Source organism: Hyaena hyaena, unplaced genomic scaffold (genome assembly GCF_003009895.1).
Source record: "Hyaena hyaena isolate Hyena2069 unplaced genomic scaffold, ASM300989v1 scaffold_235, whole genome shotgun sequence".
Lineage (NCBI taxonomy): Eukaryota > Metazoa > Chordata > Mammalia > Carnivora > Hyaenidae > Hyaena > Hyaena hyaena.
Genome location: NW_024080867.1, coordinates 2,163,969 through 2,189,641, shown reverse-complemented (window position 1 = coordinate 2,189,641; position 25,673 = coordinate 2,163,969). Strand labels below are relative to the sequence as shown.

The window sequence follows — 25,673 nt, the reverse complement described above, 5'->3', positions numbered from 1 at the left end:
TAATTTCTTTGATGTCTGTATTAGATACCTACTGTTGCATAACAAATTACCTCAGAACTTAATGGCTTACACAATAGTCAGCACTTACCATGTCTCCCAGTGTCTGTGAATCAAGGTTTCAGGAGCAGTTTAGCCGGATGTAGTCAAGATGTCTGTCATTTGAAGGCTTAACTGGGGCTAGAATCTCTGCTTCCAGGTGTTCCATTCACACGGCTAGCAAACTGGTGTTGGCTTTCCGCAAGAGGCCCCGGTTCCATTCCATGTGGCCTTTCCATATGGCTGACTGTCTTTGTGAGAGAGAGAGCACAAGCAGGGGAGGGGGCAGAGGGAGAGAGAGTCTTAAGCAGGCTGTATACTCAACATGGAGCCCAACGCAGGGCTTGATCCCACAACCCTGAGATCATGACCTGAGTTGAAATCAAGAGTCAGATGTTCAACTGACTGAGCCACCAAGGCTCCTCTACACTAATGTCTTGATGCCTCCCCATTCTGTCCAATCCACAGTTGCCTTGTCAACCACTTCCCAAGAGACCATCACTCTCTCTGTAAAGTGCCTTGAGCCAAAGCACATGCCGAACAACTCCAGCTCCCTCTCCTGTGAACCCAGATAGATTCATGCTTTTGCCACGTTCCTTCTCTTCACAAAGGTACCACCAGCTATCAGTGACTGGATCAACTATGGGGAGGCCTTGTCCCATCGCGCTCTGAACAAGGAGGCAAAGAAACAACAACAACATGGATTCTAACCCTATCTTAGGTTCTTACTCCTTGCATGACCGTGACTTTGGGCACCTCCCATAACTCTTTGACATACAATCTACATAATGAAGGAAACATAACTGTGAGTGTTTTTTCTGTTTTTCCTTTTCATTAATGGCAATTATCCAAGATTAATCCTGTGTTCTGTTGTTACTACTGACATTTCTATATACTGTTTTTAAGATTGTCTATTAACCAGAAGAAAATTCAAACACATTTTCAGTATGTCAGTGTTTTAATATTTCAAGTATGTATTTGTAAAGAAAGTTTTATAGATAATATATATTTGAGCCCTCAATTATTTAAGAAGTGTTTTAGTTTTTTCAAATTTTCTAATATTTTACCTAGATTGCTATTCATCTGGGGTTGAATAGCAATCTTGAAACTGTCTTCGTAGTTTTTGTTATTATCCTTGCATCTAAGTCTATCCACTCTAGTTGTGTGACCTTATATCAGAGAACTGTGTCATATTTTTAAATAAATTTTTTTGAGGGGGCAGGACAGAGAGGAAAGAGAGAATCCCAAGCAGGCTCCGCGCTATCAGCATGAGCCCAACTCAGAGCTTGATCTCATGAACCACGAAATCATGACCTAAGCCAAAACCAAGTCAGATGCTTAACCAACTGAGCCACCCAGGTACCCTCTTTTGTCCATTTTTGTTATTTGTATTTGTGTGAATCAGATGTAAGTCTTCTTTATATATTCTTAATACAAGTCCCTGTCAGATATCTGAACTGATTTTTGACATAGGTACAAAAACAATTTAATGGAGGAAGAATAGCCTTTTCAATAAATAGTGGAGCAGCCATTAGACAGTCATGTCCAAAAAGATAAAGGAAAAAAAAAAGAAAAGAAAAAGAGGGATGGATAACTTTGACCTCATAATTTAAAAAAAAAATTATATATACTCAGATTTGCTCCCAAACTAACCCCTAAAAATATAAATGTATTCCATCTTCATTGTGACAATTAAAGGCAAAATAAATGACTTCTCTGTCTTGAGGAATATATACTTTATTTCTACTTCTCAAGACTATGTAATTAGATTATAACATTAAACTTAGTCTCTGGGCAGACATCTGTTTGCTGATTACCAATTCAAAATTGATAAATGTATTTATTATGCAGATGAACATAAATATGATTCACTTAGTGATTACTGCCAAGCTTTGTAGTGGGTTCTGCCAACAGAAGAAGCTTAAGAAATAATGGCTGAAACAAAAAAATATTACCACAAATTTTCAGGCTACAAATACCTAACCTCTTTATATATTTGTGAAATGTGGGAAAGGCTGTAAAAACCCGGAAGTTTATTGATGTGTCTTAACTTACAAAAGGTTTGTCTGTATGGCCTTCAAAAGCAAGGGGGAAGATAATCAAACATAAAAACAACTACAATTTTTGTGGATTGTGCTCCTTTTATTACACAGGAACAGTTTCCCAATATTGCTGCCTTGGTGCCATTCTAACAACTTTGTTCCTCCTTTAAAAAAAACATAACCCAAAAGGATTTTCACATATTGCTTTACCATCACACAATTTTTATTAAGTTGGAGTTTCAAACCGATAGATTTACCATTATTTAATCATAGTTCTACTCATAGCCTATTGTTTACATTCAACATTTTATTACTATAAGGGAGTCAATTAATATCTTTGAGAATATATTTGCATTTTAAAAACTTCAATAGAAAAATGCCCAGCTCATATAATGCTTCTTGTCATCGGTAACTTTGGGGAGATGAATTGCATGAAGGCCTTGAAGGGCATAACCCAATTTCGGTAAGGATGAGACTTGAACAGGAGTTAATGAAATATATTCAAAGACATAGGTTGAAGAATAGGAATAAGAGGGTGGATGGACCTGAATGATCTAGAAACTTTTTTTTCATTTTTAAAAGTTTACTTATTTTTTAAGTAATCTCTAAACCCAGGGAGGGGCTTGCACTCACACCCCAACCAAGATCAAGAGTCGCATGCTCACTTCCCAGTACATATATATATATTTATTTATATATTTATATTTATATATTTAATATATACGTTTATATATTTTAAATATATTTTTTAATTGAATTTCTCCCTCATTAGAATGTCAGTCACGTGAGGGTGGGGATGTGCGAGTTCTGCTCCGCTCCCGCACCGCCCACCCAGCAGCCCAACAGGGACGCTGGCCCGCGGGCCCGCCCACTACGCGTGCACACCTTGACCTCGCCCGACTCGTGCGCCAGGCTCGTAACCCGCTTGGGTCCCTACGGGGACCGAGGGCGCTGCAGACTCGGTCGGCCTGACCGGGCTGCGCAGGTCCTGGTCCTGTGTTAGAAGGCCCGGAGTTTCGGGAGCGCGGCGCAGACGCCCAGGGGCGGGAGCAGGAGCCGTCTGCCGGCCATCCCAGGATGCCCCGCGCCGCCCGGACTCCATTTCCCGGCGGCCCCCGCGGCGGCCCCAGCTGCCCGCCCGCGCGCCGCGGCCCCTTTGTGAGCCCGCCGATCCGGCCGCCAGCGAGGCCCCGCCCCGGCCCGCGGGCCGCTGGGCTCCCGGCGGCCGACGGCTCGCAGGGAGGTGCCGACCCCCGGGGAGGAGGCGGTGAGAATGCCCGGGAAGGGCGCGCGCGCCGGCGGGCCTGCGGGGCTGGAGCGGGCGTGCGAGGGGGCCTGTGACCTTGGGAGACCGTGTCACGGCGTGCGTGCGCCTGTGTGTGCCTGTGCGAGCGTCTGTGACCATGACAGTGACGGTGAGTGTGCAGCTGTGTGTGTGCGATCCTGTGACACGGCGTGAGGTTGTGTAACCTTCTGTTGGTGTGACAGTGCGACCCAGTGTGAGGGGACGGGTGCCAGGCGAGCTGCCAGCACGAGGGCTGTGTGGCTCCTGCGGCGGCTGGGTGTTCTCGGAGACCCGGCGGTCCGGGCGAGCCTGAGCGGGACTGGGATGGAAGGGAACACCTGAGAGAGGAGGGGGAGGGAGGGGGGTGCCCCAGCTTCAGGCCCGGAGGGCAGATGAGGCTGCTGGGCCTTAGCCCTCTCTGGTACAGAAGGAGGGTCTTTCCCTTCCTCTCCTGGGCTCTGCAGTAGGTGAGGAATTGAAGAGGAAAAAGGAAGAGAAGACCTACTGTGTGCTATTTGTTACCATAAATAATTGATATTTACTGAACACAAGGATGTGCGAAGCACTGGGTGGAATGCTTCCTGTGGATCACCTCATGAGCCTCCCAGCAACTGATAGGGAATAGGTACCATTTCACTGGTGAGGAAACTGAGATTTGGAGTGGATACGTAAGTCATGGAGGTTGCAGAGCCCCGGAGTGCTGGACCCAGTATCTGCGGGCAGGTGTTCTGATCCCCAAACCAGGTGGTTCTTACCATTATGTTATGTTGCTTCTAAGATAATTGCTTTACTCTCCAAGGAAGATAGGTTTACTAGAAAATAACTCATGATTAGGTGTTTCAGTAACTGCAAATGCATAGCCCCTTCTTCGATCTCTTTTTGAGGAAATTGCTCAGAAAAGTTCAGCAATTGGTTTCCAGGTAGAGTTTGTCATAAGCCACGGCTACAAGCAGAGTGTTCTGACTCTTTGGTCCAGTGTCTTCCAGACCACACGACCCCTCTGATGCCTACTCTGTATAAAGATGCTTTCTCCGAGGCATTGTTTGTAGCTTTATCTCATTTCGTAGTAAGGGTGGTAACATATTCCCTTTTAGTATCATTATCTGATGGAAAGACTAAAAAGTCAAACCTGGATTCCAGTTGGGCTCAATTACTTACTATGAAGCCTTGGATAATTTCACTGATGAACCGATTTCTTGTGTGAGAAGAAAGAGTCCTTACTTGAGAGTTCTATTTATGGTTTCTTTCTCCCTCTTCAGCTCTATTTTTCAAGACACTGCCCTTCCAGTGAGGAGCCTGGAGGAGAACAGAAGAGCTGTCATAAATTCTTAACGCCATGTCCAAGGTAAGGAAGGATTTCTTCTCCCTGAGGTGCTTTGTTTTTCAGGTTTTATATCATTATCTTGCTTTTCTTCTGAAATTCCCCAGCTAACAAAGCACCATTCATTCGGTGACCTGGTCCTCATGTTCTTCAATGCGGTAAAAGGAGGTCCCCAAAAACCCAGTGATCTTCCTTTGTTCCTCAACTGGCATTTTCATCTTCGTTCAAGAAATAGCTCAGCTCCTCCTATGGGTTAGGTGTTTTGTTAGGAGCTCTCAGAAGGCAAAAATGCACTCCCTGCAGGGATATGAAAGCCCTCATTTTAGGGATTTGATTCATTGAGGTCAAGGTGTTCTGATGTGACCACTAGCTGAAAGCTTTTTCACAGACCCAGGTTTGAGAGGAAGGCAAGACAAAAGCTATTGGGCAGTCTTAGTTATAGTACTTGACAAGATCTCTTGCTCAAGGTCATTTTGAAGTGTGGGATGTGTTGGGTTTGGAGTGTTAAAGTGTGAGTCAGTGAGCGCAAAGATTTTCCTAGGCACTCAGTGGGCTCATAAGAATAGGATTCCATGGGAGTAATAAAGTCCTATCTTAGGGACATTTTGAGTTAGTAGTGGACTACAGATAGGATATTCTAGGTCATGCAGTTAAAATTAGCGAAATCAGTATGGAAAAATAGCAGGACACTTTTTGAAAAAATGAGAATAGAAGAGGTACTTGAATTTATAGTTTAAAATGGTTGCATACATGTATAATGAAAACAGTAAATACTGTGGAATGGGAACTAGAAGAAACAAATGAAAAGATCAACATATAATGCCCAGAAACAAATGCCAGTACAAATAAGAATGGAAAATATTTACTCATTCACTGAACATAGTTATTAAAGACTTAATGTATACTAAATGCTGGCAGTAGTGTGGCAAATAAGAAGAGACATTTTGTTTTCATAGTTTAATGTCTACTTATTTGTTTATTATGATAATGTAAATGTTGTTATTTTATTTTTTTTAAATGTTTATTTTTTTTACAGAGAGCATGAGCTGGAGAAGGGTAGAGAGAAGGGACAGAGGATCCATAGTGGGCTCTGTGCTCACAGCAGAGAGCCTGATACAGGGCTTGAACTCCCAAACTGTGAGATTACGGCCTGACTAGAAGTTAGACACTGAACCAACTGAGCCATCCAGGCACCCTTGTGATATTACTGTAAAGTTTATTTATTTATTTTGAGAGAGAGAGAGAGATAGAGTACAAGAGGAGGAGGAGCAGAGAGAGAGGGAGAGAGGTAATCCCAAGCAGGCTCTACACTACTAGTGGAGTGTCGGACGCTTAACCAGTTGAGCCACCTAAGAGCCCCATAAGTGATACTATTTTAAATCAGTGGAGACAGAATGGATTATTCATTTAGAAAAGACTCCTTCCTCACACTTTGAGGTTAAATACATTCTGTAGATTAAATGTAAAAAAACTATGTGAAATGCTGGATGAAAATATAGAACATGGCTGTAAACAAGAAATGAGCCAGAAGAGAAATCAGCTAGAGCAGCACTGTCCAGTAGAACTTCCTGTGCTGATTGATAATAGAAATGTTCTACGTCCACACTGGCCAGCACAGTAGCCAATAGCTACCTGTGGCTTGGAGCTCCTGGATATACTAGTGTGACTAAAGAACTGAATTTTTAATGTTAATTGATTTAAAGTGAAATAGCCACATGTGACTAGTAGCTAGTGTATTGGGTAGCAAAGATCTAGGATCATAAAATAATAAAGCCAGAACGAAAATTGTGGGTGATCTTGTCCAAGCCACTTATTTTATAGACGAGAAAAACAGGCCAAGTGAGGAAAATGACATATCTATGTTACTAGTTAGTGACTGTATCAGATGTAAGAAGTTATAGTATATGTTGATTGATAATATAAATAGATGATGGTGAGTGATGATTTAAAGATGGCAGTAGAAAATAATGAAGGACACTGTGAACAGTGATGGAACACATCATTTCATTCCTCTGTTTGGCATCTTCATTGGCTTCTCATTTTACTTGGAATGAAATCCAGTGTCCTTTCCACAGTTTCTAAGGCCCTGCATGGTCCAGTTCCTGGCTACCCCAGACCTCATTTTCTATAAGTCTTTCTGTGCTCCAGTCACACTGGCCAGTTAGCTGTTCGGCGAGCTTACCCAGCTCTTTCCTGTCTCTGAACCTTTGCATTTGCTCCTCCCTCTTCTGTAATCCTCTTCCCTTAGATGTTGGCATGGCTTGCTCTCTCACTTTTAGATTGTTGTTCAAACATTACTGCTTCCTTCAGGTTTACCTTGATTGTCTTACCTAAAACAAACACCTTGTCACTCGGAATGACCTTCCCTTGTTGTTTTTGTTTTTTATCATAGTATGACCTTATGTTTAATGTCTTTCTCCTACATTAGAATATTAACTCCACAAGAGGAAGGACTGTATTTCGGTCACCATTGTATTCCCAACACTTGGAACATTACAGGGAGTAGGCATTCAGTAAATATTTGTCAAACTAGGGGCGCCTGGGTGGCTTAGTTGGTTAAGCGTCCGACTTTCGCTTAGGTCATGATCTCACGGTTCGTGGGTTCGAGCCCCGCGTCGGGCTCTGTGCTGACTGCCAGCTCAGAGCCTGGAGCCTGTTTCGGTCTGTGACTCCCTCTCTCTCTGACCCTCCCCTGCTCACGCTGTCTCTCTCTCTGTCTCTCTCCTAGAAATAAATAAAACATTTAAAAAAAAATTTGTCAAACTAATGTATAAATGAATAAGATTATGAAGTCCTCACCTGTAAGAGAGACCAGAAAGGTTAAGAGCCAGCTACCTCTTTTCTCCTACCACTGAATTAGTAATGGAAAAAGCAAAAAGCAGAGGGTAGGATGTATAGAATAGACAGAGCCCATCAGCACAAAGGCAGTTTCTGGGATCCCACAAATCAGTCTCTGAATCAGTCTCTGGTGAGGGGATCCAGGAAACCACATTTTTATTAAGTCCAAAAATGATTTTTTAATGTGTTTTTTAATGTTTTAAAAATTCATTTGTTTTTGAGAGAGAAAGAATGAGAGGGGGAGGGGCAGAGAGAGGAGACACAGAATCTGAAGCAGCTCCAGGCTCTGAGCTGTCAGCACAGAGCCTGATGCGGGGCTCGAACTCCTGAACCATCAGATCATGACTTGAGCCAAAGCCAGATGCTTAACTGACTGAGCCACCCCGTCGCCCCACGTCCAAGGATGATTTTAACGCACAGTTTTTGAAAGCCTCTCCTGAAGATCACACTAACGTGCGCCTCTTGTAAACAGCATAGTGTTGGTTGCGGCTTGAGGCCTCCCACAGTCCCCGTGCCTGCCACCGTTCTCCACGCTCGCAGCCAGGCCCCGCGTGCTTCCCGTGGTCTCCTGTGCCTCCCACAATCCCAGATCTCCCTCAAAACACTGATTTTTTTTTTTAAGACATCCAGTCTGAGAATACTTGTCTTTTTTTTTTTTTTAATATTTTTATTTATTTCTAGGAGAGAGAGAGACCGCGTGAGCAGGGGAGGGTCAGAGAGAGAGGGAGACACAGACTCCGAAACAGGCTCCAGGCTCCGAGCTGGCAGTCAGCACAGAGCCCTATGCGGGGCTCGAACCCACGAACCGCGAGATCATGACCTAAGCGAAAGTCAGACGCTTAACCGACTAAACCACCCAGGCGCCCCTAAGAACACTTGTCTTTTAATTAGTGTTTAGTACATTTTCATTTACTGTAATTACTGATGTATTTGTAATTTGTCTATCATATTGTGGTTTGTTTTCTACTTATTCCATCTGTTCTTTGTTCCTTTATTTCTTCTTGTTTACCTTTTTCTGGATAAATCAAGTACTTTTTCCTTATCTTGTTAATTATACATTCTTCTTCTTCTAGTGGCCACTCTAGGATATTTACCTGTATCATTATGTAATTAGCTCCTTTCTTCCTTCTGCAATCTTCTTCTATAGTTAGTACTCTTATTACTTTCTGAACAAGATAAGGCCCCATAGTGATTTAACTCCAATTTATTACTATTATTAGATATTATGTTTATAGTTATTCCTTTGGGGCTCTTAATTTCTTCTTGATTTTCCTTTCCATTTCTTTCCATTTCCCTCCACCTAAAGAACCATTAGTATTCCTTTGAGTCAAAACTTTTCTCCCTGCCTGAATTATTTTTTCAGTAGCTCCTATTCTTGCTAGATCAAAATAGTATAATTTAAATTTTTTCTGAGGTTAAGTAAGTTTGGGGAATCCTAGTCTCCGTGAAAAGAATATCTTCTAGGATTCATTTTAAGGAAATAGTTAAGAGACCTCTGTTGAATCTTTAATTCAATATATAATAATATTACATGAGAACTATAATGTTAAAATCATGAGAATCCCTATTCTCACATTCTGAGAAATTAAGATTCATATAAACGAAAATAAACAAGGGGTTAGTAAATAAGGTTCAGCATATTTATACCACATAATGTTATCAATCAACAAAAGTGATTTTATAAGTGAATGTGAATAGGTAATCATAGACATGTGAATAGGTAATCATAGACATGTCTATATAAGGAAACATTTGAACAAATACATACTAACTGTATATTTTTATGTTTCTAGGAGGTAAGGTGACATGGTGGGTAGTTGTGGGCATGGAGGACTTCCAATTCTTTTGACTTTTTTTTTTTTTTTTTTTTAGTGTTTATATTTTGAGAGAGAGAGAGTGTGAGCGGGGGAGGTACAGAGAGAGAGGGACACACAGAATCTGAAGCAGGCTCCAGACTCCAAGCTGTCAGCACAGAGCCTGATGCGGGGCTCAAGCAGGGCTCGAAACTACAAGCTGTGAGATCATGACCTGAGTGGAGGTTGGCTGCTTAACCGACTGAGCCACCCAGGCGCCCCTCTTTTAACTTCTAAAAAATCACTGAGGGTAGAAATGCTGACATTCTTTGATAAGTTTCTTTGATACTTACAAATTGTATGAAATTTCTGTTTTACCAAATCAAAATAAATATTAAAATATTTGCAAGATATTCAAGTCTCCATTGGCTGAGAGGAAAAGGTCAGTCAGTCAGTTGAAACCTAGAATCCTTTAGGATGTGCAGGTAAAAAATGTCTTTTAACAGTTTTACCTAGCAAAAGCTGCCTCACCTGTTTCTAGTGGAAATGTGTGTAGAACACTTTTTTTTTGCACAAAATATTAGTTTGTATTGAAGTGTTTGAGTTTTAATAGAATTTATGATTGACAGTATCCAGCCCAAGACCCAACTCATGTTCCCTTCCTTCCTTAAAGCCTTTACTCACGTCCTATATTTCCCTGTAATAAGAAGTGTTTTAGAGATGGAAGCATGTAAGATCAGGCTGATGCATGTAACTGATGTTTCTTGAAGGCATACTTCTGCTTCCCTTATAGCTTCCTTAACATTTGTGTCCATTACTTGGGCACTAGCCCAATATTGACTCATTTTTTCCATTAAAAATATTTGCATAAAATCACTGATGTAGTTAAGTACATCTTCAGTGGGTCCATTCCACTGCAGAGTCACATTAATAGGAGTGATGTTCACATCTGATGACCACTAAGGCAAGGGCACACACCAGAACTTACCCTAGCTGGGATACTGGAGGCCACTGGAGGCTGGGCATTTCCCTTCAGTTGCTGGGTTGTGCGGAGATCTAGGTGGTCACCACAGGGCTCAGTGCAGTAGCTGTTTACCAACCATTGTGACAGTATTTCAGTATTTAACAAGTCAGTTCAGCTGTGCAGATGTAGACCATTGAGTGCGTCCATAGAGCAGCGCAGTTGAAGAGCTGGTTTTGCTCTGTGACATATGCCAAACCAACAGAGCATATGGCAAACCACACGGATGCTCTGGCAAGTCTGGAGTAGATTTACCTCATTAGAAAGAATACCCATTTTGAATTTTGAAGAAGCAGACTAGGTCTTATTCCATGTTATAAAGATCCTTAATTCAGCATAGTGTTACTTGAGAACTATACTGTAGCATGTAAAATACTCTCGCTTGTTAGACATGCACAACTGGGTATGTTCCTCTAGTGAAAACTGTAGGGGTTTTTCGTTACACTTCATGATCACATCTGAAATACTATTTAACAGTGCTTAAAATTACTATTATCTTGTCTCTGTAAAGAGAAGTCACCATCTTTGAAACTCACTGGGGTTATCAAGAGCTGTTAGAAAATCTTTTAGGACTCCAATTGTTCTGTTATGGCATACATCTCTTTAAGTTATATTTTGCAAAATCACTACAGAACTTATTAGTATATTTATTATCTCTGTTTAATTTTGAGAAATCCATATTATAGGGATCAGGTGTGTATATATATATACATATATATATGTTTATATATATACCCGTTGACATAGCTGGAACATTGGCCATTCCACTGAAGAGTTTGGAAAATGTAGGTTTAGATCACATACAACTTATAGGGCTTAACTCATGTTCCTGTCTCTTCCTTAAAGTCTTTGTTCACTACCCTAGTCTGTCCTGATTTTCCATATTGAGAAATGCATTAGCATTTAGTATGAATAACATATTATTTTCTTCTTGTTTATAGTGTTCTGTTATTGCCCATTTTTGTGCTATAAATCTTTTCACCATCAGTAGACACTATAGTATGTCAGAAATTGTATACTTTTCCATGACAGAATATTAAAACTAAGCACAGAGAAGTCATCTTAACAGTTGTTTAACATATGCTGCACAGAACCTAAGATACTGCGTGAAAATATCACCACATGCAGTATTTCTATCTAAAAGTACAATTTAACTCTTCAAACCATGCCAATCTGACGTTAGGAACACTAGTTGAGCATAAAAGAATATGTTTATGTCATTTCAGGATTTGGTGACATTTGGGGATGTGGCCGTAGATTTCTCTCAAGAGGAGTGGGAATGGCTGAACCCTGCTCAGAGGACTCTGTACAAGAAGGTGATGTTGGAGAACTATAGGAGCCTGGTATCACTGGGTAAGGAAGTCTCCACAGAATTCAGAATCTGCACATAGGGGTGCTTTCCGATGTTTAGGAAGCCTCTGATGTACTTCACTAAATTTCTCTTTCTTGTGATTCCCCCAATAGGTTGAGTTTTGTAGAACTGGCAGCTTCATTGGATTATTCCTACCACTTCATTTTCCCCATTCTTCAGAACACTTCACCTCTTCTATACTCCCTTCTATAATGCCCTCATCAACTTCCTGATGACCAAGCAACTTAATCTGACTTACGGATCTGGCTAATTCCCCTTTTATTTCTTGTAAGCAGGAGTTTCAGTTTCTAAGCCAGATGTGATCTCATTACTGGAACAAGGAAAAGAGCCCTGGATGCTGAAGGAGGAGGGGACAAGAGGCACATACCCTGGTGAGTGAGAACTAGGAAGGTAGAGTCCACTGCAGGGAAAAGCTCAGCTATTCTGAAAGGTTCCAGCGTATAATTGATGTTTCCTGGGTTGCTTTTCTTAAAGGCTGAAGGCCTGGAAGAAACATTGAGGTGCCATTAGTGTGAGGTCCCTAACTTACTCTTCTTGCATATATTCTCTCCTACATCACTGTATTGTCTAATAACCTTCTCCTATGCTCTGGGTCCAAACTGTCTGTGTCTGCTTGTCCTTCCTTTTAGTTTTGGCACAAGTTGCTCCATCACATTAAAAAAAAAAAAAATCCGGGGCGCCTGGGTGGCTTAGTCGGTTAAGCGTCCGACTTTCGCTTAGGTCATGATCTCGCGGTTCGTGGGTTCGAGCCCCGCGTCGGGCTCTGTGCTGACTGCCAGCTCGAAGCCTGGAGCCTGTTTCAGTCTGTGACTCCCTCTCTCTCTGACCCTCCCCTGCTCACGCTGTCTCTCTCTCTCTCCTAGAAATAAATAAAAAACCATTAAAAAAAATTAAAAAAAAAAAAGAATACCAAAAATCCCTTCAAAAGATAAGCACACAATGAAAAACTGAAAAACACAAGTAAGTATTCTCTAGGAAATGACCGAATTATCTGAAAGGGATAATANTTTCGCTTAGGTCATGATCTCGCGGTTCGTGGGTTCGAGCCCCGCGTCGGGCTCTGTGCTGACTGCCAGCTCAGAGCCTGGAGCCTGTTTCAGTCTGTGACTCCCTCTCTCTCTGACCCTCCCCTGCTCATGCTGTCTCTCTCTCTGTCTCCTAGAAATTTAAAAAAAAAAAAAAATCCAGATACCACAATGCCTATTTTTTTTTATTTTTCAGTCACTCATTCCTTTATATTGAAGGATTGACTCATTGAATTTTTTTTTTGAGAAAACAATTCTACTAACTTTTTGGGCATATTCAGAGGTTTATTAACCATTAAGGAAAAAATAAATAATTCCTGGTTATATTTTCAAGTCTGGGTAACTGAATGGTGACACCATGTACTAGAAGTAAGCCAGAATATATTAGTAGGGGAAAAGATGATAGTTTGACTTGGGATACAAGAGTTATTTTTACAAGATGGAGAAACTTCTGAGTGAAGAAATGCAACATGCCACTGGAGTGAAGCAGAGGCTTAGAAGAAAAAGTCTGAGGTAGAGATGCTAGTATGAATGGATAAGGTCACTAGTTTTACAGTTTGAGAGATAAAACCTGGTACTGAGGTCTTTGTAAGGAAGTGGATCTTTGGCAACTCTCTCAATGTTCTCTTTCTGATAAATAGTCTCTTTACAGTTTCTGCGTTGGGTGAAATTTTATAATTTTTTTTTTTAATTAAGCAGTCATTATTATTGCCCAACATGGGGCTCAAGCTCATGACCCTGAGATCAAGAGGCGCATACTCTACCAACTGAGTCAGCTCTAAATTATAATTAGGTGTCCACAAATTTATATTTTTATTTTTTAAAAGTTTATTTATTGGGGCACCTGGGTGGCTCAGTCAGTTAAGCGTCCAACTTCAGCTCAGGTCATGATCTCATGGTTGGAAAGTTTGAACCCCGTGTCAGGCTCTGTGCTGACAGCTCAGAGCCTGGAGCCTGCTTTGGATTCTGTGTGTCCCTCTCTCTCTGCTTCTCACCTGCTCACACTCTTTGTCTTTCAAAAATACAAAATAAACATTAAATAAATAAGATTTATTTATTTATGTTGAGAGGGGGGAAGAGAGAGAAAGAGAATACCAAGCAGGCTCTGTGCTGTCAGCATCGAGTCTAACGCAGAGCTCTAACTCACAAACATGAGATCATGACCTAAGGTGAAATCAAGAGTTGGATGCTTAACTGACAGGGCCACCCAGGTGCCCCAAAAGACATTATCTTTTCATTTAGGTTATCAAACTTATTTTCGTGAATCTGAAAAAAATAATCTTGTAATCCTTTTTATTTTTAGTGTCTGTAGTTTCCAATTTTAACTTATTTTATATATCTATTCTTTTTTAAAAAAAATTATTAGGTAGCTAGTCATGAATCAATTTTAAAGTTCAGCTTAAGGATTTTTTTTTTTTTTTTAAATTTCTGAGAGAGAGAGACAGCGTGAGCAGGAGAGGGTCAGAGAGAGAGGGAGACACAGAATCCGAAACATGCTGTAGGCTCTGAGCTAGCTGTCAGCACAGAGCCCAATGCGGGGCTTCAACCCACGAACCGTGAGATCATGACCTGAGCCGAAGCCAGATGCTTAACCTACTGAGCCACCTAGGCACCCCCAGCTTAAGGATTTTTTTTATTATTGTTACCACTCTTCCAATTCTCTATTTTTTGCTTTTCACTAATTCCATTGTTCTAGTTTTCTTAGGTTTATTTTGTTCTCCGTTTTGCTGAAATAAATGCTTGATCATTTCACTCTCTTTTATTCACTAAATTTTTAAGGGCTATGAATTCTCCTTTGAATATAACTTAGCTGTTTTCCAGAGATTCTGATTTTTAGTGTTTCTGTTATTGCTGTTTCCTAAATAACCTACTTTGAAGAAATTTCTCTTTTACACAAGAGTTGTTTAAAAGAAAGTTTTATAGTTTTATTGTATTTTGATCAAATTGCTTTATCACATTTATCAAATAGGAATTAATACTAATTCTACTTTCTAACTTTAGGATTTTATATGGCCAAACATATAATTGGTATTTGTAAATATTCCATAGGTTCCAAGGTTTAAGTCTTTATTTTCAGTGTAAAGAGGTTGTTACATGAGTTTTACTCTTTTTATTGTTATTGAAGTCTGTCTTTACTTACCTTTCTTATTTCCATTTTATTTTTTCTTAATAACTTTATTAAAGAATCACATACAGTAAATCACATCCATATACATCATACAATGTGATGAGTTCTGACTATTATATAAACCCATGAAACAATCACCATAATCAAGACATACAGTGTTTCCATCACCCCAAAAGATGGCCTGTGCCTTGTTTTGAACCATTTTTTCTCCACTCCTGGCTCCAAATGCTATTACGATCTCTGTCATTTTAGATTAGTTTCCATCTAACCTGAATTGAACCATATGGTATATATTGTTCCGTCTGGCTTATTTTACTCATAATTTTGAAAATCATACATATTTTTGTGTAGATCTCCCACATTTTGTTTTTCCAGTCACCTGTTCATGAACATTTGGGTTGTGTCCAGTTTTTGGCTATTGTAAAGTATCTCTGAAGCTGTCATTTACAGGACTTTGTATGCATGTATGTTTTCATTTCTCTTAAGTAAATCTCTAAAAGTGGAATGAGTCATACAATAGGCGTATGTTTAACTTTTTAAGAAACTGCCAGTTTTCCAAAGTGTCTGCCATTTTCTTTCCCAGCAGCAGTGTAGGAGACTTACACTTGCTCCATATCTTCACCATATCTTGGTATTGTCAGCTTTTAATTTTACTCATTCTAATGGTTGTGTTGTGGTATCTCACTATGCTTTTAATATGCATTTCTCTGGTGACATAATGTTGAATGTCTTCTCATGTGCTAATTGATCATTCATGTATCTTTTGTGAAGTGTTCAGATCTTTCCCCCGTGTTTTACTGTGTTGTTTTCATTTTACTGAATTATAAGAGTTCTTTATATAGTCTTATTACAAGTCTTTTGCCATTTATATGTATTGGGATGTATGTATGCCAGTTGTGGCTTGTGTTATTTTCTACTGGTGTCTTTTGAATGTCCAAAGTTTTTAATTTTTGTAAAGCCAGCTTATTAACTTGACTTGTTTGGTAGTTTGGTGTGTCATACCTTAGAAATTCTTGCTACCTCTAAGTCACATAAATGTTCTTCTCTGTTTTCTCCTATAGTTACAGCTTTTACACTTATATGAGTTAAATATTGTGACTTAAGTGAGATAAAGAATAGGTTTTGGTGCTCCTCAAATTTGGATATACAGTTGTTCCAGTATCTTTTTTTGAAAAGACTTCACCCATTATACTGCCTTGTTGGGACCTTTGTACCAAAAGCAGTTAATCATATCTACATGGGTCTAGTTCTGAATTCTATTCTATTTCATCTATCTATATATCCTTTCATCAGTACTAGTCTTAATTACTGTAGCTTTATAGTAACTTTTTTTTTTTAGTATTTTTTTATTTATTTCTAGGAGAGAGAGAGAGAGAGAGAGACAGCGTGAGCAGGGGAGGGTCAGAGAGAGAGGGAGTCACAGACTGAAACAGGCTCCAGGCTCCGAGCTGGCAGTCAGCACAGAGCCCGACGCGGGGCTCGAACCCACGAACCGCGAGATCATGACCTAAGCGAAAGTCGGACGCTTAACCGACTAAGCCACCCAGGCGCCCCATATAGTAACTTTTGATATCAGGTAGTTCAACTTGTAAACTCACTTTAACTATTTAGATCCATTTGCATTCCCAAGTAAATTTTAGAATGAAGTTGAGAATTTCTCCCCCAAAGCCTGCTAGAATTTTAAGTGGGATTATGTGGAATCTATACATCAATTTCAGAGGAACTGCTATCCTACTTAATGCCATTTGAGTCTTTTAGCTCATGAGTATGGTGTATTTATTCATTTATTAATTATTCTTTTTAAAATTCTATTAGTGGGGCGCCTGGGCGGCTTAGTCGGCTAAGCGTCCGACTTTCGCTTAGGTCATGATCTCAACGGTTCGTGGGTTCGAGCCCCGCATCAGGCTCTGTGCTGACTGCCAGCTCAGAGCCTGGAGACTATTTCAGAGTCTGTATCTCCCTCTCTCTCTGACCCTCCCCTGCTCACGCTGTCTCTCTCTCTCTCTCCTAGAAATAAATAAAAATATTTAAAAAAAATAAAATAAAATTCCATTAGTAATGTTCTATAGTATCTAGTGTAGTGGCTATATATAGTTTATATATATATATATGTATTTTTTGAGTCTTATGATAGTTTTTAGTGCTATTATAAAAAGAATTCTTAAAAATCCCATTTTCCAGTTGTTGCTAGTATGCAAAAATGTAAATTGATCTTTATATTTTTTATTTTATGATCTTGCTAGATTTATTTAGTAGGTGTTCTAGTAGTTGTTTGTAGGTTTCTGAGAATTTTCTGCATAGACCATCATCTTCAAATACAGTTTATTTCTTCCTTTGTGATCTTACAGCTTCTTTTCCTTGACTTGGTGCAATAGCAAGGATTTCCTCTATAATGCTCAATAGAATTGCTAAGAGTAGATATACTTAGATTATTCTCAATCTTAAGGGAAAACCTATTCAGTCTTTCACCATTAAGTTCATGTTTCTTAGATGCCTTTATCAGTTTGAGGAAGTTTTATATTCCTGGTTTGTTAAGAATTATTATACGTAGATGTTAAAATTAGTCAAATACTTTTTTTTCTTTTCCTTTTTTAAAAAAATATTTATTTCTGAGAAAGACAGTGTGAGCAGGGGAGGGTCAGAGAGAGGAGGAGACACAGAATCTGAAACAGGCTCCAGGCTCTGAGCTAGCTGTCAGCACAGAGCCCAACATGGGGCTCAAACTCATGAACTGTGAGATCATGACTTGAGCCGAAGTCAGACGCCCAACTGATTGAGCCACCCAGATGCCCCAAATGTTTTTTCTACATCTATCGAAATGATAATAGAATTTTCCACCTTTAATCTATTAATGTAGTGAATTACATTGGATATTACATATTAAGCCAATCTTGGATTCCTGGGATAAGCTGTGAGTGGTAATGATTATGCTTTCATATTTTTCTGGATTTGATCTGCAGTAATTTTATTAAAGGTTTCTATATTTATGTTCATTACTATATTGGTTTTATAAACCATAATAGGAATTTTGATTTTATTATAAATATGGTTTGAAACCACCGGAAAATCTTGAGCAGAATAGGTGATAGGGAATGGAAAGGTGGCAAATTAAGGCTTATGGCAGGTTAATAAATCAAGCAGTTTGATTGAAAATAACTTTTATGTGAAGGCATTTTAGCTTTGGGATCAATTAAAAATTTACATTTGGTTGAACTATATCACATAGAAAACTACTGTTAAGAAGATTTTTTTTTTAGGCTACATAAATGTAGCTATAGTTGCATGTACAACCTAAGGCAACTAACAGTACCCGATGTGTCTTTGGGTCTTGGGATTTTAGAAAGTTTCTTAGCCACATTAACATTATGAAATTGGCTTTTTAAAGATAATGCTTGGATGTAGGATGACCACCTAAGGCAAGAAAGAAAGGGTGTTTGGAGACTGCAATATTAATATAAAATTATCATTATTATAATCCTTAATTCTCTTAAATTCTCATTCTTTATAATCTCATACTTTTTTTCAGACTGCATCTTATAGTTATTAAATATCTGAACTTAAGTATTTTATTCACCAGTTTTTGTTTCAGGAGTTCTCTTCTAATGAACAAATACAAAAGACATTTGTTTTCTTGGTATCTTTTAGATTGGGAGTATGCATTTAAAAACAATGAATTTTCATCAAAGCAAGTTATTTATGAAGAATCATCCAAAGTACTGACAATGGGAAGAAGCCATCTTAGTTATAGCCTTGACTACCCCAGTTTGAGAGAAGACTGCAGATGTGAGGACTGGTTTAAGAACCACTTAGGCAGTCAGGAGGTACATTCTAGACAATTGATCAGCACTCATCAAGAAATCCTCACTGAAGATCAAAGTAATGAATATACTAAATCTTGGCAAACTTTCCATGAGGATTCGATATTTGATATAAAACAGGATTTTCCCACCAAAGAAAGAGTACATAAGCATGAGCCACAAAAGAGAAGCTACCGAAAAAAATCTGTTGAAATGAAACATAAGAAAGTCTATGTACAAAAGAAACTTTTGAAATGTAATGAATGTGAGAAAGTTTTCAACCAGAGCTCATCTCTTACTCTTCATCAGAGAATTCATACTGGAGAGAAACCCTATGCATGTGTTGAATGTGGGAAAACTTTCAGCCAGAGTGCAAACCTAGCTCAACATAAGAGAATACATACTGGGGAGAAACCCTATGAATGTAAAGAATGTAGGAAAGCCTTCAGCCAGAATGCACACCTTGCTCAACATCAGAGAGTTCATACTGGAGAGAGACCTTATCAGTGTAAAGAATGTAAAAAAGCCTTCAGCCAGATTGCACACTTGGCTCAACATCAGAGAGTTCATACTGGAGAGAGACCTTTTGAATGTATTGAATGTGGAAAGGCCTTCAGTAATGGTTCATTTCTTGCTCAGCATCAGAGAATTCATACAGGAGAGAAACCTTATGTATGTAATGTGTGTGGGAAAGCCTTTAGCCATCGTGGATACCTAATAGTACATCAGAGAATTCATACTGGAGAGAGACCTTATGAATGTAAGGAATGTAGGAAAGCTTTCAGCCAATATGCCCACCTTGCTCAACATCAGAGAGTTCATACTGGAGAAAAGCCTTATGAATGTAAAGTATGCAGGAAAGCCTTCAGCCAGATTGCATACCTTGATCAACATCAGAGGGTTCATACTGGAGAGAAACCCTATGAGTGTATTGAATGTGGGAAGGCCTTTAGCAATAGTTCATCACTTGCACAACATCAGAGAAGTCATACTGGAGAAAAACCTTATATGTGCAAGGAATGTAGGAAAACATTTAGCCAGAATGCAGGCCTTGCTCAACATAAACGAATTCATACTGGAGAGAAACCTTATGAATGTAACATTTGTGGGAAAGCCTTTAGCTATAGTGGATCTCTTACTCTACATCAACGAATTCATACAGGAGAGAGACCCTATGAATGTAAAGATTGTAGAAAATCTTTCAGGCAGCGTGCCCATCTTGCCCAGCATGAGAGAATTCATACCATGGAGTCATTCTTGACTCCTTCCTCTCCCTCACCCTCTATGTCCAGTCAGTTGCCAAGAACTGTAGGTTTTATCTCCTAAATATGCCTTGAATCAGACTCCCTTAATCCATTTCCATTCCATTATCTTTGTCCAATACACGGTAATCTATTTCATATGGACTATGGAAATAGCTTTCTGATTGGTCTCCCCATATTTACCATTTCCTTTGTCAGTTGCCTACATTGCAGTCAAACTTGTATTTGAAAAGTTTGATATCACTTCTCCTTCATTGGTACCCTTCATTGGTATCCCGTAGTTCTTAGGTTAAAAGTACACATTCCTCAGAATAGCCTATAAAACCCCCTGCTCCAGGTACCTTGTTCCATTATACTTTCCAAAGTACTATTTCATGTCAAAAACCCATCTATTTCTTTAGATAATTAAGAACCCATATTCCAGCATCAAACATCTGGATTCTAATCCTTGTTCTTCCATTTTGTAGCCACCTAGTTTTAGAGAAACACTTTGTCCTTTGTAAGGTTCAGTCTTATTTATATTATGGGAATAATAATGGTACTACCTCAGAACTTGATGGGAGGATTAAATGAGAGAATGCATGTAAATTGCTCAGAGTGCCTAGTATAACATAATCACTTAATAAACACTACTGTAAAATGATCATTTTACAAAGAAAACCTGATCATAGGATCATCTAAGAAAAGCAGCAGTTCACCACTTAAGAGATTATAAATATTTTATTTTAGGAATAGTAGTCATTGTTCTAAAGTGGTTGATAAGGGCATCTAATACAGTAGCATTGGTGTTAAAAACCATGATGATACAGACTAAGATCTGACTTTGTTGTTAGGAAAAACGTCATTAGATATTCAGCAGTTCTAAGAAGCCACATTTTAAAAATCACTAGTAATGAGTAGGTTTTACTAGGATATATTCAACATTTACATTTAGACAAAGGCAAAATAGATCTTTTTTTAAAAAATTTTAATGTTTTTTATTTATTTCTGAGAGAGAGACAGCTTAAGCGGGGGGGGGGGGGGGGGGGGGGGGGAGACACAGAATCTGAAGCAGGCTCCAGGCTCTGAGCTAGCTGTCAGCACAGAGCCCGACCCGGGTTTGAACCCACAAACCGTGAGATCATGACCTAAGTCAAAGTCGGATGCTTAACTGACTGAGCCACCCAGGCGCCCCAAAATAGATTACTGTTTAAAAGACAAAAAGACCCATAACCAAAGAAGAATAAAAAATAAAATGGAAGTTTGATCCCTCTCCTAATTCCAGGTGGTTGAATTATATTAAATCTATGTCGTTTAGAACTGAAAAGGTGAAGCTAGCTCTCTACATTGTAATTCCAAAACTAGAGGGGGCAAGAAAAGTATAGATCGGTACACGTACCCTGGGGGCCACAAACATACTGGATTTGCTAGCCATCAAGTTTAAAATGAATACCCCCCAAAATAATATCTTTATGTGGGCATGTTTCCCAGTTCTCCACAGTTCAAACCACTTCTTCCTTTACATCTGACTTATTTTACAGTTTATAGTACTTCCTGACTCCTGGAGGCTTTGAGTATGCAATCAATTCAGAACCAACTCACATAGGAATAAAAGTATGCAGAAAATGGATGAAAAGGAAGACTTGAATAGACACATTATCCTGCAGGGGGAAGACTATTCTAGAGATGGTAGAGGCCCAAAATTAATTTACAGATTTGCTGTATCTAATAAAATCCCAAGAAGGTTTTAAGGCTTGAAACACTGCATGCGAACATACACACATACACATTCATACAGGTAAATATATAAATAAAGGTAATATCTCAGTGGCTTAACAGTAACATTGATTCTGCTCTCTACAAAACCAATTCCCTCATCCTTTTATCCAAATGTGAAAGTTATTAAATTTTTTTAATGGCTTTTATTTATTTCTGAGAGAGAGAGAGGGCATGAGCAGGGGAGAGTCAGAGAGGGAGACACAGAATCTGAAACAGGCTCCAGGCTCTGAGCTACCTGTCAGCACAGGGACTGATGCGGGGCTTGAACCCACGAACCGGGAGATCACGACCTGAGCCAATGTCAGACGCTTAACTGACTGAGCCACCCAGGCACCCACAAATGTGAAAGTTATTAGAGGATTGTAAACAGAGTGAAACAATCTTCATAAACAAGACATGAGATCCAGAAGCCACACACACAGATTCCAGGTTTTACTGCATAAGAACTTTATTAAGCTTTTATATACTCAAAAGATAGTATAAACACAATTTTTAATAACAGTATTGAAGATGTTATAACATGAAATTCATATCCTTAACATAAAAGTGCTTCTACAGACCACTTAGAAAATGACACTACTCCCATGAGCAAAGGATATAAAGAAGCAACAGGTGACTAGTGACAGAATCTCACTAGAAGAAGAAAAGTTAAACCAACAAACTACCCATTTGTCAATATCAGACTGATTAAAACATCTGCATTGCAAAAGCACAAAAAGGAGATACTTCTATGTACTGATGTGAGGGAGTATGAATTTGTACAAATTTTCTGAAAGGTAACTTTGCAATATCAGAATTTTTACTGAGAGCATCAAAAATTTCTTTACAAATTTACGTTATTTCCTTATCCCATTAAACAGACAAAACAATGATAAAGATACCAAACAGAAAAGAGGGTCATCAGTGGATGAGAAAGTTGAACAAATAGACAAAAGGGAAGAAAGTGTTCATTCATGAAATGTAGGAAAGGCCGATGCTATCTGAAATGTTTGAATGATAGGGATGTCAGTAATAGAAGCCACTCTACCCAAATGCTGTTTGTACAGAGCATCCCTAGAGAAGTTGAGGCTTCAAGCTGGCTTGTGTATAGAGGCTGGGGGTAATAAGAAACAATGACAAGACTGTTCAATGCTTTTCTATGTGGCAGTCAACATCTTCCTCACTTCACCCTCTAATCTATAAGTAAATTGAATAGGATTGTTCATACCATCCACAAAAATGAGTTTCAGTTAAAATAAAACCTTAAATGTAAAAAATGCTCTTAAAATTTAAAAACAAGCAACTCTAAGGAAGAAATTATTTGTAACATACAAAGGGAAAGATTTAAGGACATCTGTAAATAAGTAAAAGACAACTATGCTAGTATAAACATGGACAAAGTATAAGAACAGGAAAATCAGAAGAAATCGGGGTGGCCGATAAATGAGTCCCTGCTTAACTTCACTAGTATTGAGGTACAAATTTAAATAATGTCATATCAAAAAATGGCAGCTGTATGAAGAAATGACACCTTGCCACTCTGGAGGCAGTGAAGTTTTGTTTTTAATGTTCATTTATTTTTTTTATTTATTACAAATAGTTTATTGTCAAGTTGGTTTCCATATAACACCCAGTGCTCATCCCCACAAGTGCCCTCCTCCATGCCCATCTCCCCCCTCACCCCCCACACCCATCAGTACTCAGTTTGTTCTCAGCATTCAAGAGTCTCTCATGTTTTGAGGCAGTGAAGTTTTTAACATGTTCACTGTAGTCCCTTTGGAGGGCAGTATGGTTAGTACATGAAACACTGGAAACAATCTAAATTTCCATGGGACTTGACAAGAAATACTAGCAGCAAATTTTGCAGATTTGCTCATTATATATTTTAAAAACATTTGCAATACATTTAAATTAAGTATGCAAATATCTAGAAAAGGTTCTGGAGAGACATGCCCAATGTAAGTGTTCCTTCTAGGGAGGAGACTGGGATTGGATATTCTGGTCAGGAGATTTTGTGTTACCTGCAGTATTTGAAGTTTTAAACAACAATGTAATAAATTTAAACTATGAAAAAGTGAATTTAGAATGAGAGTTGGCAGGTAAATTAAAACCTTTTTGGATTTTGTTGAATAGCTCATTGATTTGCCAACCTTTCCCAAGCATACAGAGATCCCAGTAACCCTTTCTTTAAGTAATCTCTACACCCAACTGACAACCCTGAGATCAAAAGAGTTTCATGTTCTACCAACAGCCAGCCAGATGCCCCAAGACCTATCATTCCTAAATGTTGAACAGTTAAGAATAATAACATGTGAAAACTATCAGCAATAATAAGGACCAAGAGACCAAACTAAACCTAACAATGGGGAAACTTATGTAATAATAGAAGAAAACAAAATTTATATTAGATTTGAACAGATAATATGGGAATCTATAAAAAAATTAGATAATATTGTACACCTGAAACCAATGTAACAATGTTTACTGGAATTTTTTTAATTGTTTAAAGAAAAAATAGTACAGAAAAAATATATAAACCAGAACTCCTAAGAATAAAAAAATGTTATTGCTGTAATAAACCTAATAGAAGTTTTGAAAGAAAATTTGGGAAACTTTCCAAGCTCATAAATATAAACAAAAAGGGACATTCAATTAATAGGAATTCCAGAAAAGTTTAGAGAGAAAAGATATCAAATAAATTAATGCAAACCTTTCTAAACTGAGAAAAGTTAAGAATGTTCAGCTTGGAATAGCTTACCAAGTGTTGGGCTGAATTGGCAAAAATGATTCCAATGGGGGAAAAATACATCCAGAAATATGCTTGTGAAATTTCAGAATACTGAAGATGAAACCATCCTAAAAAGCTTTAAAAAATGTGAATGTCTCTAAAAAGAACATTCAAGATAGTACTAGCCTCCCCCCATTAGCAATATTAGATAATACAGAATGTGCTGCACCTTCCAAGTTATGAGGTAAAGCTAGTTTGAATCTAGAAGTCTATACCCAAACAACAATAAGCTGTGAGACCAAACACTGATATTCTGTATGTGCAGTTTGCTTCAGTTTCCTCTCCCTTATCCTTTATGAGAGTATTAAAGAATTAGCTTTAGCAAATTTTGGATGAAACAGGAAGGCAGCAGCAGGAAAGACTTCAAAAAACAGTAGATTTGACCTGGGAAAGTCATGCTGAGGATGACTAGGGTGACTGTTGCACAACAATCAGACCGAATTACTGGTAGGCTAGAAATCCAGGAACTCAATGAAGAAAATCTTCAGGAAGTTTGGAATAGGTTACATTAAATAAGTATGAAGTTGGAGGATTATAGCCATAGGGTGAAGAATAAAAGTTTATTCTTAGGAAGATAGAAAGGCAATTACTGGCTTTGGGAAAAACCATTCCAGCTTCAGGTCTGAATATAAAGCAAGCCCCCATGAAATGGGTATGATTTTGGAAAACAGAATATGAAAAAAGAAAATCCATTTGACTGATAATCAGGAAGAAACTCCTTTAAGTGCATACTGGCATCATAACATCGGACCTATAGGGGAAGAAATGTAATCTTCACACACAGCTTGGCTCCACCTCTTCAGAAAATATTTACACAGTGATAATGATTGCTATTTTCTTTCCAACTTTACAATATATAGACAAATCACTTAAGTCTGTCTCTGCATGTACATAGGCCTACTTGTTGTCTAATCATGTAAAAGGCAAAGTGTAGCTGACTGGATGGTGGGAGGTTGACAGCAATAATGAGACTGAAGAAGCAAGGACGAAGGGCAATATTCTCATAGAGGGGATTCAAAAGATCTATCTAAAGTCAACAGAATAAGAACTGTAAGTTACCTGGATTTCAAGGTAAAATACAACAGAGGAGCTAATGTGTAATTCACTTGGGATGAGTTAAATTCTTATCTTTCATAAGAAGTATTACTAAAGATGGGGCGCCTGGGTGGCTTAGTCGGTTAAGCGTCCGACTTTCGCTTAGGTCATGATCTCGCGGTTCGTGGGTTCG

At 38.8% G+C, this 25,673-nt stretch overlaps 1 protein-coding gene across 9 annotated transcripts in view; it reads left to right on the top strand.

Annotated features, from left to right (window-relative positions):
• Positions 1–3,238: 3,238 nt before the first annotated feature.
• Positions 3,239–25,673, top strand: part of ZNF583 (zinc finger protein 583) — a 23,907-nt gene continuing 1,472 nt past the window's right edge. Inside the window, exons 1-5 of one of the 9 annotated variants that reach the window (XM_039244120.1) lie at positions 3,239–3,345; positions 4,623–4,708; positions 11,563–11,689; positions 11,981–12,079; positions 18,507–20,879. In XM_039244120.1, the coding sequence (XP_039100051.1) occupies positions 4,700–4,708; positions 11,563–11,689; positions 11,981–12,079; positions 18,507–19,984 (1,713 nt within the window). In that variant the 5' untranslated portion in view covers positions 3,239–3,345; positions 4,623–4,699 and the 3' untranslated portion in view covers positions 19,985–20,879. Of the gene's footprint in view, positions 3,494–4,069; positions 4,108–4,622; positions 4,709–11,262; positions 11,690–11,800; positions 12,080–18,506; positions 20,880–21,440; positions 21,853–25,673 lie in introns of those variants that run through there. The other 8 variants (XM_039244119.1, XM_039244121.1, XM_039244124.1 and 5 more) reach the window with 8 other exon arrangements.